We start from the raw sequence: 15,367 nt of genomic DNA on the forward strand, positions 1-15,367 counted from the left end.
CTAAAAATACAATAGAAAATGTTTAGAGACTAGAACAAGTGGATGTTAACCAACCTCAACGAACACTGTCCTAATTCCTATGACGTTCAGCTATTGTCGTTTAATAAGAAGAGTTGGATAAAAACTTGACATACTTTTGATAGCTAATGCCTGTTTGTTTTAGGGTTATTTAAAAGTTGAACACTTTACAATTTCAAAAATTTGTAAATGTGTAAATTTCAACTTTACACAATTGAACACCTTACAATTTAGTGATTCAGTGATTCTAGTTTGAGGCAAATATGTATAGACTGGTCATAGCACCTGTTACTGGGTAGGATATGTTAGGCAACAAATGAACACGTAAAGTGAGGATAAGAGGCTAAGACTCATAGATGCATATAAATCAAACTTGTATAATGTGTTTTTCTCTTTAGTAAGTTTACATATGCTACCCCTGTCAATCCAACAGGTGATCTACTGTAGATCAGACTGGATCGGAAACGGCTTTATTCACCAAGCTTGTGAGCACAAAGGAAGGATTTGAGTTTGGCTCCACTTTGCTCTCAATGAAGAAAGTTTTTTATTTCTTGTAAATATGGATACGTACAGTATATATACAGTGCTTTTACAAAACAAGACGACATGGTTGAATTAGTGCTGGTTTTATTAAAAAATGCGAGCACTGATCTGCAGGTGAAAGTTTAATCATTTTGTGTCCAGGATGTGTGTGGTCTGCAGAGGGGTTAACTGCCCTGTTCCCGACCCTTTACCAGTAAAGGTTCTAGACGAAGGGAAGGTCAAAGCTCAAACTGCCGAAGTTATATATTATTTTCTATTAATTTGTTACATGTGGGGTGGCAGAGGTGTGGACCATCGAGTGTATTCATGGTGACCACGGTCATTGTCCAAAAGCGCCAACAACAGGCATGTGAGAATCAGAACTTACCACAGGACAGAAAGTGGATGAGTCTGATAAACCGCATTTTCTTTTACATTACAGGAACGGCAGGGAGTGTGTGAGTGTGTCTCTTTCATTGTTTTGGCACTAATAGAAGAAGGCAGGCTAGGTGTGGTATAATGTCGGCCATGTTCGACTTGGGAACCTCAGAAATCTTCCATTTGCCAAGATGTTACATCTTTTCAAGCATCTACCTGCTTTGTTGTACCAGGCAACTGCCAGCATCTCCAACATACAATTTAAGTGTTGAGATTAGACAGGCATTTTAAATAATCCCATTAAACAAATAGTAGATATTGTAATAGTGTGTGAGGTTGTGATAGTCCACCAGGTTACGAACCAACTGTTTTCTGATCTAACAAGGTGTTTCTTTGGTGTTAAGCCACTAGCTGACAACCAGAGTTTGTTCTGTGCCGTTTATGTCAGCTCAACTGTATTTCAGGGTATTTCAGCTCACAGTGCCTTTTTCTTTATTAGTTTCAGGAACAACTTCAATGCTGTCAACTTTCTCAGAGGAAAAGCCAATTCAGCCAACCTTACAGAACGGTCGCCTCTGCTGCGATTCTCCCAAGATGACGGGTGAGCGGTTCATCTGCCTTTTGATTTTGGATGTTTACCTGAGGGTTAAGATTTCTGCATATTAACCCTACATGCATTTTTATGTGGCATCAGTAGCAACGGAGAAAGCCGTAGTAAATTAAGAAATACCACATGTACGCAGAGAGAACCAGCATATCCCAAACGTCTTGTGAAAGGTTCAGCAACTTCAACTTTTACTACGCCAGCAAGCCGACTTATTAGGACCCAGCTTTGTTTTTTCCACTCACCATCATCAGAATGCAGTGTTATAACCCTGGGGAACTGTTGGAAATGAAGGCACAGCTTTCGTCGGGAAGACAACCCAATAGGTTTTGACCAAATACCTTATTTTTTTGGCAACCGAGAGATAGTCCAAGCTCATATCCAAGTCAGCCTTTGAATTCCTTTACCAAAAAATGTCTCCAGACCTAAATCGGACATTAAATGTGTGGCGCTGTGGACAGGAGATGTCAAATCATGAAGAAGAGTCCAAACTGCGCAGGTTGAATGCAGAAATTGAAGCAAAAAGTGCATCAAAAGGCACAATTATGCAACCGCGTTATCGCAGCGTTTTGTTTTAAACTTCCTTCTCTCTCTATATATATTAGTTGTAGTTGTACATTTTACATGACAAATACTCGGCATTTTAAAAAATGTGATCCCAAAACTGTCCTTTTCTTGTCTCTGGGACTGAACGTTTGGTGACTCATAGTGACTGGTATGGACTTATTGTTGTTTAAGTATTACGTACATGACAGTACATGAGCCCAGCTTCGTTGGAGTAGAGGAGCCATGGGACAACTGCTGCATGGACACAGAGAGACGTTATCGCCTGGGCAGCGAGGTGGCCGGCCTGTCGCGCTCCAACTCCTCAGAAAAGTACGAGACACTGGAAAACTTGAACCGCAGCTTCAGACTCACCAGCAGTATAAAGTACGACTCCCCGTCTCTTCTGACATCATTTATTATTCTGACACATCATACATGTACATTATGAAGTCAAATCTACAGGGTTTGAAGCCACTAACATAAAGCAAGCTTACACATAATTTATTTATGTGTCCTGTCTTTGTTTCCTCTCCAGATGCTGCCTCAGAGTGTCCAAGGTTGTGGCTATATTTGCGATTGTTGTTCTCTCCAGTGTAAGTTAGCTACAAAAAAAAAAAATATATATATATATATATATATATATATATCAAGGAGACTAAAGCAGCAAACTGTAAACAAATGTTCTGTAATCTTCTGAGACATTCAGCTCTTATTTGCTTGTATTTTAAAAAGTTTCATTGAAATCATTCCATTGCTTGAGATCTACAGCTAGTCCTGGGAGATAATCAGCCCAGCATAGCACGGTCACTGAAAGGTGATTCGAATCTCTTCAAAAACACTTTGGCTTTAGAAAGGCCACTTGATTGACTTGAAGCAGCCAATCAATTGTTTAAGAACAAACCTTAATAAACTCTCGCTTTGAATAAACTTCTTGTTTCTCTTAAAACACATCCTTTGTAGCTATGAGGTAGCCTTGCTTGACACTTCTGACTCATATTTGTGGAAAATGAGAAATTAGCCATGATCCCTGTTCCCATGTTGTAACATCGAAAGCTCCCTTCACACCAGACTGGGACCTTACCGAACTATTTAAAATCCACCAGAGTGTGGGTTGAGGTCTTTTGGGGAGCACCAAGTAGGCAGTGATGTGATGTACTCTCCATTACAAGTGATGGAGAAAAAAAAGTGTGTGTCTTGACTGCAGTGTGGAAGAGTCTGGTAGCAGTGTCATCTCATCAGTTTGTCGTCATGACAAGGGCATGTTTTACATCCGGTTTCTAGAGCAAGGCTCTATGACTTCAGTCCTCAAGGGACCTCTAGACGTGTCTCTGGTTCAACGCACCTGAGTCAAATAACCAGGTCACTAGCAGGAGTCCGGAGGACTGTACTGCAAATGAAAAACTGAGGAGGGGATTCAGTCATTTTATTCAGGTGTGCTGGACCGGACGCACATCTAAAGGTTGCAGGACACCGGCCCTTGCACACTGGAGTTAACAATCCATTAGATATTTGGTGTGAGTGGTCACATTTCACAATATCTAAAAATAACTTGCAATTTGCAACTATTTTTTGTGACTGACTCGTGCTACTGATTGTTTTCATCTGGTCTCAGCTGTTCTTCAGTATGTACCCGGATCGGGACAACCCCTGGAGGATGCTGGCCGTCTCTCCGACAGACAGCTTCTGTATCCTTTCTGCTGTTCAGTAGACGCTTTTTTAAAAGGACATTTTTGGCTATAGTGATCTTTATTTGACAGTGAATTGACAGGAAATTGGGTTGTGAGAGAAGGGGGACGGCAATATGGGCAGGACTTGAACTTGTGGCGGCCACATAGAAGACCGAGTCCTCCGTACATCGGTCACGCGCTCTAACCCTCCACCATCGCCGTGGCCCTATGTGCTGTAGACACTTGCTGCTGTTACGTTCTTCAGTCAGAAAGAAATAAGCATGTCAAATATCGAACAAAACTTTATAAAACCGCCAGTGAAGAGGACAAGCGTGGCACTCAGCACACGGGCATGGTGGATATTTTCATCCTGCAAAGGATTTACTGTCAGCAAAGTGTCTGCATTTTTCTCTTGACGGTGCCTGTCTCTCAGCCATGAACGTGACAGACTTTCGGGATAACGCCTTGCTGAAGTTACAAGTGGCGGGGCCTTTTGCAGGAAGGGCTGTGGACTCCGCCTCCCAGGAGTTCATCCTGATCCAGGTGGAGCAGGCTGAGGAGCCGGGGCAGCGGAGGAGGAGGACTCAGCAGGTCAGAGTGGCCATATTGGCAATATTAATTTATGTCATTTGAAAATGTTATCTACTAAACTTTGGTTTCATTACTATCTGAACGTATCCAGTTCTTCTAAATTAACACTGAACTCCCATCTGTTTAGAGTTGCCTTTGATGACACATTGATCAATTTGATGGGTATTCGTGATTTTGATGATGACATTTGACAAAATGTAATATTTATTGTTCGTTTCATAATTGGTCACCGTATGACGTTTTTATTACGTAAAGCCCTATGAACTGCGCTGCTGCGGAAATGTCCCATACAAATAATCTTGACTTGTGATTTATGTTCTGTCTTGGTCTCAGTTATGGTTATGAGCTGTGTGTAATGTCATATTACACACAGCTTTCACAGTTGGTCTTGTAAATATTACTATGCTTTTATCCTTCACCATAAAAAGATATGTATTGAACTCTGTAAGTCAGAGTTGACACTTTGATGGAGCGATCCTGACACTGTCTGCTCTCGTCTTGCGCAAGTTTCCCAATTAACCCCCACTGAGAGATTTTCACCTTAACAATTATTGGATGAATCAAAATTTTCCACAACATTTATGATCATGATTTGTTCTGCTGTTTGTTACCAGGTGACTCATAACTGGACCATTCCCCTACATCCTGAACGGAGTGACCAGAAGGTGTCAACAAGAACCTTTGAGATGCTCAGCAGGTAATCAGAAGATTTAATGTGGATTGAAAAAGATTTCACACAACTCCGCAATAGAAAACAAAGTACACGGTGTCCCGACTTGTACTTATTTGCTTTCCCAGATGAGCCAATAGGAGTCTCTCTAACCTTATGCGAGACGTCATGGCGATGAGTCTGTACTCTCGTAAATAGAGAAAACCTGTGCAGAACTTTCCTTTGTACTGCAACAAGGCAGGATGTCTTCCACGGCACCGGAACCTTTTCCTGAGTCAAACCAGAGCTGAAGAGCTGGTCTGGGGCCGGCTCTCAGCCTGTGAGCTGGTGAGGGGTGATGGGAAGATGGACGTAACTAAACACGGAGCAATCTTTAAGACGGGGGTGGCGTTCAGCTGTTCTGACCTTAAGCCGAAGTAGAATTTGTGGCAAGGCAAGAAAAATGATATTTGTGGCCGTCCTTCATTCACTCTGATAGAACTTGACCTGCTTTGTAGAAGAAGAATTAGCAAGAATTTTATTCTTGAAATGCATAAAGGATGTTTTACACAGTATTGACTCAAAGGAGCTGGATACTCATTACACTTTTCAGATTTTATTTGTGAGAAATTCCACAGACGTGTCACGTTTTCTCCAGGAAATGATGCGCTGCTTTGTGTTAGGGAGTTTCAAATCAAACTCACTGACATCTTCAGAGCACTATGTTCTAACATTTTAACGCTTCTCTTTCCAGACAGGCTATCTTTAACATGACAATAATGACTTTTATGTTCCTTTTAAGAAATTGCTGTATATTTTCACCCGACCTTGAAGAAAAGCCTGCAGCCACATTTATGGAAACATGCAATGAAAGAAAATGATCCTCCATTTTCTTTGCTGCTGTGCCGTTTCATTTCCGCACCTAGTGACCCCATCGTCATCACGATTCAGGCCTCCCTGCAGGATAACGACGTGGTGCCTCTGTCCATGACCCACCAATCGCTCTACGTTACGAAGGAGACGCAGGTGGCTATAGCGGGAATCATCCTGGCCGGGGTCTATGTTCTCATCATCTTTGAGGTAAATGGCCTGCTATGCTGCCGGTGATGAACGGGTTTTTCTCCTCTGTCTGTGGCACAGTTTGCAGAATGACATCCTAAAGTATTTAGAAGACACAAGACGTTGTCACAGGACCGACAGGAACACACCTGTGCTTCTGTCTGGAGAGACATTTACTGGTTTTTATGTGTCCCTAATCAACAATTTATCTAAAATACAAAATGTATATATATTTTTTTACAGTTTCGGCTTAATTACTGCTTTGAATATGTTTTTTTTGTTTGTTGCAAAAGTCCTTTTTCTGAGTCTGTATACTCCAGTTGACAATTCATAGATTACTAAAAATAATCGGTTAATCACGATTAATCAGGTTAATCGTGATTAATCCAATTACAATCACTTAAGCCCTAATCAGTTTCGTTATGTTTTATGTGAAGATTTAACTTTACTAAGTAATGATGTACAACAAAGTAGCAAAATTTTTAAAAACAAATCTCTGGCATTTTGCTCCGTTAGGTGGGAAAACGAGTTTGATTTTGCAGACAAGTCTGGCTTCAGCTTTAAATTACATGAACTAAAATAAAAGCTGGCATTCATGACGCTTTGATGCTTATGGAGTTTCATATCGCTCCAGATATTTCCGTCAGGCAGTTGTGGGCTTGTAGTCAATGACGCAGTCCTCAGAAACATTTCGGAAGCACTACTCGTCTCTAAAGGAGTTAATACAGCGTTACACTCAGGCTCCGGCCATTTTCATTTTTAGCTTATTAGTCAAAAATAGCGAGGGAAGCTCTGTTGGTCACTTTATGCATGTCTGACTACAGTGAACACCAATGTGATTCATAGCAATTTAACAGCAGCAAAGAAGTGATTACAAGTGGATGTTTGTTGTCGTTTTGGAGAACTGTGTGAGAGATCAGCTCCCCCTACTGATGACTTAGTTACTAAAGTTTTCTTTCTTTTGTACACAAAGAAAAGAATAGATCACTGAAGCACAGAGGAACCTTTTTTAAGTAAAAAAAAAAAAACAGTGTCCAGTAGCAGTTTTTTAAATGTATCATGTGGCTTTTTGCCCAGGGCAGCACAACCATGAGGGGCAACGGGACAAAAAGAAAGTTAAAGTTACGTCAGTTTTACTCACTCTGAATGCTCGGCTGGTTAGCATGGCCACCCATGATGGCGGATAAACAGTTTCTCTGTAGCTGTAAGTGGTTTCTTCATCATTAGCACGCTGAGAAGCGAGTTCACGAGATTGATTGACAGCCCTAAGACCCGCCTCTTGGCTCTGATTGGTTGTTTTCGGTTGGGAGTGGTCCATGTCTTCATACCCAGTACCAGCTCAGGGAGGAGGCGGAGGAGACGGACCTTTTCACAGATTGTCTGTCTCATAGCAAACTGTTACGACATGGTGACAGTTTTAACAAATACGTTAAAAAAAAGAAGTTTTAATCGAAAGTTGCATACTGCAGCTCTGAATGGGTCAAAACTCAACTCAATTACGTTGCACTAAACAGAGACTCTAATCAAAATTTGAGCTTTTTCAAATCTGTTTTTTTGTAAAAACAGAAACATTTTTAATGCTTTCTTCACGTCAGTGAAAAGCAAAAACATATTCACTGGGCTATCACACAGATATTAGAGGTAATGCTTCCCATAAATTATAAATTGGCAGCAAAATAATGTTTTCATTTTTGCAGGACATGCTTAGTCGGGAGGAGCAGCCATGCATGTTAGTATGTTGGGAAAGAGAAGATAACCTCTTGTTCACTTGTTTCGTCCCACCCAGAGTCACTTTGATTTTCCCACATGTACATCAGTCATTTTTTTTCTCTTCCCCTCCCTATTGTCGGTCCGCTTTTGGATTTAATTAAAACAAGGCCGTCTCCCTGATCCTGGCAGGGCGTGAACTCACACAGCTGTTCCGGGGAGAACAGGAAGAGGGAAGGAGTGGAAGATGACAGCGCCGTTATGATCTGCACAGACGCCATCGGCGTTAATGACGCGTCCGCTGTCATTGAAAGTCTCTGCCTTTGTGCCGTGCAGATGGCTTCGCCGAGCCTCTGCTTTATCATCCCCATCAGGTCCCAGGTTTTGTCTTGGCCTGACACGAACGTCTTAATGAGAGAGCCCGCACTGCTTTGTCATTCAGGACATCACAAAAGGAATCCACCGGTGTTGGTAATTGGACACTAACTGGGTTCTCTATTAAAACATTCATGGAAGACCGACGTAAAGAGCCACATTTCCATTTTATCTGACGTGACAAGAGACAGAGAGAAGCTTTTGTTCTTCTTCTCCTCATTCATTATTTCAACAGATCTGTCCAGACAGACAGTTTTCAGACTGTCTATAGATTTTTATCATTAATAAAGCCTAATAAGGTTCATTTTAATTTGGAGTATTCAGGAGGATTCGGATTGAAGACTGTGAATATTACAGTAAAGATATTTAAAGTCTTTATAGAGGGAGTAATATCAATGTTAAAACATGTGTGCTATATTGATTTAAATTAAAATGATTTTTTTCAATGATATGTATGACAACAAGACACATTTTTGCTGTTTTTGCATTGCGTTTATTTTGTGTCTTGAGGTTTTATTTTAGGTCAACACAACAATTTAAAAACAATCTGTTAGAAATCAGACATGGGGAACATTTTTCACTATTGTGCAAGTAAAAAAATGAAACCAGGAAGTAAAGCGGCAGATCTTTGTTTTTGAAAACACGATGGGGATTGTGTTGACGTTAAATGAGGAGTGTCATGTTGGCGTAAAAGCTTTTGCCCACATGCAGAACACCACAGGGAACAGAAATCAGTTAAAGATTTTTTATTGAAGCAAAGTAATGTGATGTGGTGGGGATCCTAAACTAAAAGGAGATGGTTTAGTTTGCTACTTTCCAGCCATTCTTCACTAGCTGTCTGCTTCATCGTCTGACGCATCCTGACGCTGTCAGAGGAAGACGACGTTGAGAAGTGATCTTCTGCTGCTTTTTGTCCTTGACAGCCACAAAATGACTGACTTTGATTAGATCCGGAAACTGAACAGGATTTCCTCGGTGTGAACTTGCTAAATGATCCTGAAGTAAATCAGTTCCTTCACTGAGGATGTCTAAAACACCGACTTAAAATATGTATGCAGTTTAATGAAAACGGACACAGTAAGGACAAAGGTAACTTTGGGAACCCTTCCCCAAACACCCAACTGGTATCCAGTGCAATACAAATTACAAGAAAGAGGTTCCGCAGCATCCGGTGCAGGTCCACCAGGTTCCGAAACAGCTTTTTCCCACTTGCCATCAGACTGCTGAACTCTTAACTGGACTGCACTTAAAATCTGGTCTCCACTTTATACCTTGCACATGTACAGAGCTAAATAACTTATATTTACTGTCATTCCTGCACTTTATATTTTATATTTAGATTTATATTCATATTTTATACTGTATTTTATCTTATTCTGGAGTAACCTCACAACATTGAAACCTCAAAACACTGTCCTGAGCCGTATGCAATGAAATTTCGTTCTGTATACACCCTGTGCATGCAAAATGACAATAAAGTCAGTCTAAGTCTAAGTCTAAGATATTGCAAAAAAAAACCCCCAAAACAGTAGCAGTTCTTAACCAAAATAGTTCCTCCTATGGAAATTTATTCTGGAAAAGACACTAACTGGTGTCCTATAACTTTACCAGAACAATTAAGAAATCATTTTTGACATGAATGTTTTTAGGATAAGAAGCCTTGTTTTCATGGTATAATAATTAAGCTCAGGCCTGACTCATTAGTCAATTATTATTTTATCAATTCAATAAAGGCTTCATAAATCTCAAATAATGCTTAAAACATGTTGCTGTGGACCAACATGTAACTTAACCCTTACTTACCCTAACTTACGTGGTTACTTACCCTAACCGTGTAACCTTAACCCTATCAATAATCAGTTTACGTTTAATCAATTGTTTTAGGTTTTGACCAAGTAAGGTAACCCCACCCCGGAAATAACTCTTTAATTAACCCTCAAATATGAAGCTATGACTCATCCATTAAGATGCCATCTTCAGCAGACTTCACCAAACATAGTATAAAACTTTAGTTCCTGAAACTGATTAAGTTGTTCAGATCATAAAGGAGAAGCCCATCACCCCACTGACTGTGAAATATTTCTGCAAACACGCAATGCAAAACTTTAGACGGTTTATTTTTTTTAGCAATAAACATTTATTAGCAACTGCTCATTAAACCCAGCAACATTGTTGGGTAAGAAAGGTAAATTACCACTGTTTGAAATACGCATGTCGCTAAACCGTTAACGCTGTTCATGTCTTAAGGTGCGCATCTTTTCCATTTTCAGATTGTGCATCGCACTCTGGCTGCCATGTTGGGATCCTTAGCAGCTTTAGCCGCCCTGGCTATCATTGGTGACGTAAGTCTCTTAAAAGTCTTCAGATTAGCCACCTTGTTGAGGTAAAACTCAGCGAAACCTAAAATCTGCTTGGGAGATCTACAACTGCTGGTCATTGAGTGGTTGTAAAGTAAAGTATTTTCCACTTTGTCACTGGAAATAGAAATGCCGCAGAGCTCCAGCTTTTTTCTTGACATATTGTGATGCTGATCTGTGAAAGCCAGTCGAACACCGGATCAGACTGAATGATCTTTAGTGTGTTTTATTCACAGAGACCCAGCCTGGTCACTGTGGTGGAGTGGATTGACTACGAGACGCTGGCTCTGCTGTTTGGCATGGTGAGATTAATAAAATACATCAAGACGTTTTTTTTTATGGAGAATTTAAAGGTTATCACAATTCAGCACAGATGGAAATTGGTATAAAAAAAAAAAATCAATAAAAATGCTCTTTTTAGACAAATTGGGATTTTATTTAAATTGGAATCCATTGTAGCTCCCACACAGTTAACCTTTTCCTGATTAAATATATTTTTGTTTTTCAGCACTTATTCAGCTCGCATCAATTTATCATCCATGGTGACTGCGTTAAAAAAAATGAAGGCGACGTTGTTGTTGTTTTAAGCGGTGTGACCTTTTTGCTTCACAGATGGTGCTGGTGGCCATTTTTTCAGAGACAGGCTTCTTTGATTATTGTGCGGTGAAGGTGAGTTCATGGAATAATGAGGACAATTAGAAATGGTTATTCTGTTAATGAAGATAACCAACACAATCTATCAAAATGGAGTCCATTCAGAGTGGCCGACGTTTAAATGCATCAGTGTTTTTTTGCATTTTTTTTTCCCCTTACCTTTGACCATGTGGCATGGTGTTGTCTTTAAAAATAGCTGCAAAATAAAAAGCTGCTGTTAAAAAGTTTCTTCTGCTTTTTGTTTTTCTTTTTTACACTTACAAGCCAGCAGGTAGGGTTTGGGTTTTGGTCGGGTTCGGTTTGGATAATTGTTCCCTTTTAGAAATGAAGTCATCACCATTTTCTTTCTCTTGTGTGTTTTTAAAAAAAAAAAAATTATTTAATCATATTTTATGGTTCAAACTTTGTTTTTCTGAAGCTTTTTGTGATTCTCATATGTGAAATGTGATGATTTAACATAACTGGAACGCTAGTCATAGCAGAATAATCCATTATTAGTTAACCTATTGCATTAGGTTAACTAATAACCTAATAATATCACAATATCTCATTGTGATATTTCTTCAGGCCTACCAGTTATCCAGAGGGAGGGTGTGGCCTATGATCATCATCCTGTGTCTGATTGCTGCCATTCTGTCTGCCTTCCTGGATAATGTGACCACCATGATGCTTTTCACTCCTGTCACCATCAGGTAGAGCGAAGAAACAAGTTTAAGAAGAAAACTCTTTTTTTTCATGCCTGACGTTTTAAATTGTCTCTTAAAATGAAAACATGTCCTGCAACAACAAATAAGCCTCAACTACCCCAGGGTGAAACGATTAATTGGATAAATCTCGATAAATCAAATTTTGAAATTATTGTCACCTAATTTAGTAATCGTTTAATCGTAATCTGAGAAATACAGACTCAAAAAAAAATAACGGTTGTTTGATGAAAAAAACAACGTACCCAGAGCAGTAACTATATAAACGTTTTACATTTACGATGTAAAACCTTCTTTTTTTTTAGCCTCACCTGGTTCAAACTTTGTAAAAATAGATAAATAAATCTCTTGTTAAGCACCTGTTGCTATCCATTTATTAACCTAAAAAATACTCAGCAGATTATAATATTTTTTTGGCTGCAGATGCATTTTTTGCTACAAATGATCAAACATACACTAAAGCAAAGCTATTGTTGTTGCATTTCAGATGAAAATTATGTTTTTCTTCAAAAAAGTAATTGCATTTTTAAAAAATGTGTCTTTTGATGTATTTCTAATATTGTGTGAAAAAAGGCTTGAGTGGTTAAATGAACCGTTTTCAGAATGCGGCAGGTTATTTTTCTATCCGATTAATCTTCAGAATACTCGATAGAACAATCGATTACTAAAATAATCGTTAGTTGCAACTCTGAATCACCCAGCGGGGAGATTTTCAGAATGAGCTGAACGAAGAGGGTCACAACATAAACAACGCTCAAATATCCGTGTCCCGGTTCATCAGCTTTGAAACATTGAGAACATGAAGGACATAACACTTTCATCTTTACGTTTCCTTTCTTTTTTTTTTTCCTATTCATGCGCTGGCGTCCGCTGCTCTACGCAATCTAATCAAGTGCCATTCTGCGGTGATTTTGCAGGTTGTGTGAGGTGCTTAATCTAGACCCCAGACATGTCCTGATTGCAGAAGTAATCTTCACCAACATCGGAGGGGCCGCCACAGCTGTCGGAGATCCACCCAACGTGATTATCGTGTCCAACCAGGGCCTGCGCAGAGAAGTAGGCACTTTCACAGCTCTGTGAGCTTAAACACGAAACACTGAAACAACCCAGCAGCTCGGCTCAGCGTAATCTGACACATCAACCAAACACCCTGGGAGAACTGCTTTATGTCTTGTGTGTGCATGTGACATGGTGAAAGGGAAATTGCTGATTTATCCGTGCAGATGGTTCAGGGTTGGAGAATGACGAATCCGTTCAGTGTAAATGTAACACTTTCGTGTCACATTTTCAATCAGGTTGGTGATGCTTTAAGTTTCTGTTTGCTCTGCTGTGCTAAATGAACTGGTCCCCGTTGTTTCGGAGGCCGGTTCAAACATCGACACGTGTGAAGCACAGCGGGGTCGAGTTGAACCAAAACATGGCCGAAAACGAGCAGACAGAGTCAGAGACCAGATGTGGTCGGGAGGCAGAAAGCTGAATAAACCAGGAACTGTAACCGAGGTTTGCAACTCTACAGAATAAAAATGCAGAGACCTGATGGTCCTGTAGTCTCGATTTGGTTGGGAACCAAAATTACAACATTTGTTAAATTTTCAGCTGGTGTGGTTCGCTTTCACACCAACAGAATCCAAATCTGTGCTAACTTAACCAGTTAGTAACCAGAGCCCACGTTTTAGGCCGCAAGGACCTAAAACGTTTTCACTATAACTTTGTTTAGTGTTTTATTACACAACGTTCAAATAAAATCAAACCAAGGGAAGTCACCATGATAAACATAGTGGTGGCAGCGTCATGCTGCTGGTGTGCTTTTCTTTAGCAGGGGAGAGGAAGCTGGTCAGAGCTGACAGGAAGAGGGGTGGTGGAGCTTAACACAGGGCATTGTTGGAAGGAAACCTGCACTAGACTTTAGGCTGGGTGAGAATGTCCTAGTCTAAGTTCAGATCCAAATCAAACCGAGAATGTGTGGCGAGGCTCGAATTGATGTTTGGAGACGCTCTTGGTTCAGTCCGACTGAATTGGAACCATTTTGCAAAGAAGAACGGGCAAAAGTTTCAGTCTTTAAACTGGTTTAAAGAGCAGGAGGGTTCCAACTGCAACCACAGCAAAAAGCACCGAATCCGAGAGGGGAAATACAAAATGGATGCCAGGCTGTTTTGCCTTTTGCTCTATATAATAAAATTCAAATAAAACCCACTAAAACAGATTGAGGTCGACACTCTTCTGCTGGCGGTTTCCGTTCCTTTACGTGGCGACGCTTTGAAGTGAATCGCTTTCCTCTGACGAACTCTGTGGCTGACGTTCAGCCAGGCATGGAGTGGCCTGTGAGTGGCACATCCTCAGGACTCGTCTCTGATTACCGGAGACGCTGTCACTTCTGGTGCTGAACCTAAGCGTAAATCAGGGTGTAATCTGCTTGTTTGTTAGATTGATTGAGTGCAGAGTGCTCGTAGTGACTCTGAGATCCGCAGAGGAAAAGTTGTTTTTAAAACCGCATCAGAAAGTCCCACTGAGTCAATCAGCAGTTTGTCATTGTTGGAAAATGCCACGGACCTGTTGGCTCTTTATAAACCACGCCGCTCTGCTTTTTATACTCTGAGGTCTGCAGTGCCGCAGCCCTGGAAGACGTGACATTTTGCCAGCTGCTTGGTTTGGCGTCTGTCCAGAGCGTGTGACATTTTGGCCCTTTGCGTGTGTGGCGGTGTGTGGTTGGCTCCGGTGCGCCGCGGTCCACTGCGGGACCTTTGTCTTTCCCAGGCGTAAGCGCGGCAGGAGAGAAGCAGCGGCATGGTCGTTCGGTCTAGTCTGGCCTCTGGTAAGCTCTGCTAGGGCCGGTCCTTGCCTTTTTGGGGCCCTAAACTACTTTCTTTGGGGGGAGCGGAGTGGGACATACCAACATGTCTATGTGTGTAACACACCTACCATTATTAGCATCATTTGTAATTAGCATGCATTATACCAGTGACATTATGACTGTTGATTTTAACCTTAAAGGGGTAACGAAGTAAAAAAAACAAATCATTTAGATTTTGAAATGAAAGAGTTGTATTTTAATGTGCCATTTTATTTTAACTATTAGCATCAGCTGATAAGCCCTCAATTTAATATCTTATGTTTCCCCAACAGTGGCACAACCGTCAACAGGAAGAGATGAATCCTTATTATTTATAAAAACAATACAGAAATTGTTTTCCCTCTTAGTTTGCAATATTCACTGTTATTTAAAATGTATGTATATTTATCTGTCATGCTAGTTTGGTGCTCCTGGGGGCCCCCTGGTGTTGTGGGGGCTTTAAGCAGCCGCTTACCTTGCATTGCCTTGGGCCGGCCTTGCGTTGGGAGGAAATGCGAATGCAGGATACATGGGCTTGTTAGTTTTCTTTACTTTAATAAAAAAAACAAACAATTCCCACACTGTAAAAACATTAAATCTTACAGATAATATCTAGTTTCTACTGCAAATATCTTAGTACACTTGAAACAAGACAGAACCAACTCACAACAACGGTAACTCTTCAGCAAGAAATAAGTGCTTTTTA

At 40.6% G+C, this 15,367-nt stretch overlaps 1 protein-coding gene across 1 annotated transcript in view; it reads left to right on the forward strand.

The window, feature by feature from the left end:
• oca2 (oculocutaneous albinism II) overlaps positions 1-15,367 on the forward strand; it is a 53,245-nt gene that overhangs the window by 8,557 nt on the left and 29,321 nt on the right. The window contains exons 3-14 of the mRNA XM_028027867.1: positions 1,418-1,519; positions 2,261-2,452; positions 2,604-2,661; positions 3,681-3,753; positions 4,169-4,326; positions 4,941-5,023; positions 5,902-6,055; positions 10,387-10,458; positions 10,710-10,775; positions 11,086-11,142; positions 11,695-11,819; positions 12,749-12,887. Of these exons, the coding sequence (XP_027883668.1) occupies positions 1,418-1,519; positions 2,261-2,452; positions 2,604-2,661; positions 3,681-3,753; positions 4,169-4,326; positions 4,941-5,023; positions 5,902-6,055; positions 10,387-10,458; positions 10,710-10,775; positions 11,086-11,142; positions 11,695-11,819; positions 12,749-12,887 (1,279 nt within the window). The remainder of the gene's footprint in view (positions 1-1,417; positions 1,520-2,260; positions 2,453-2,603; positions 2,662-3,680; positions 3,754-4,168; positions 4,327-4,940; positions 5,024-5,901; positions 6,056-10,386; positions 10,459-10,709; positions 10,776-11,085; positions 11,143-11,694; positions 11,820-12,748; positions 12,888-15,367) is intronic.

The sequence above is a fragment of the Xiphophorus couchianus genome, chromosome 9, assembly GCF_001444195.1.
Source record: "Xiphophorus couchianus chromosome 9, X_couchianus-1.0, whole genome shotgun sequence".
Taxonomy (NCBI): Eukaryota; Metazoa; Chordata; class Actinopteri; order Cyprinodontiformes; family Poeciliidae; genus Xiphophorus; species Xiphophorus couchianus.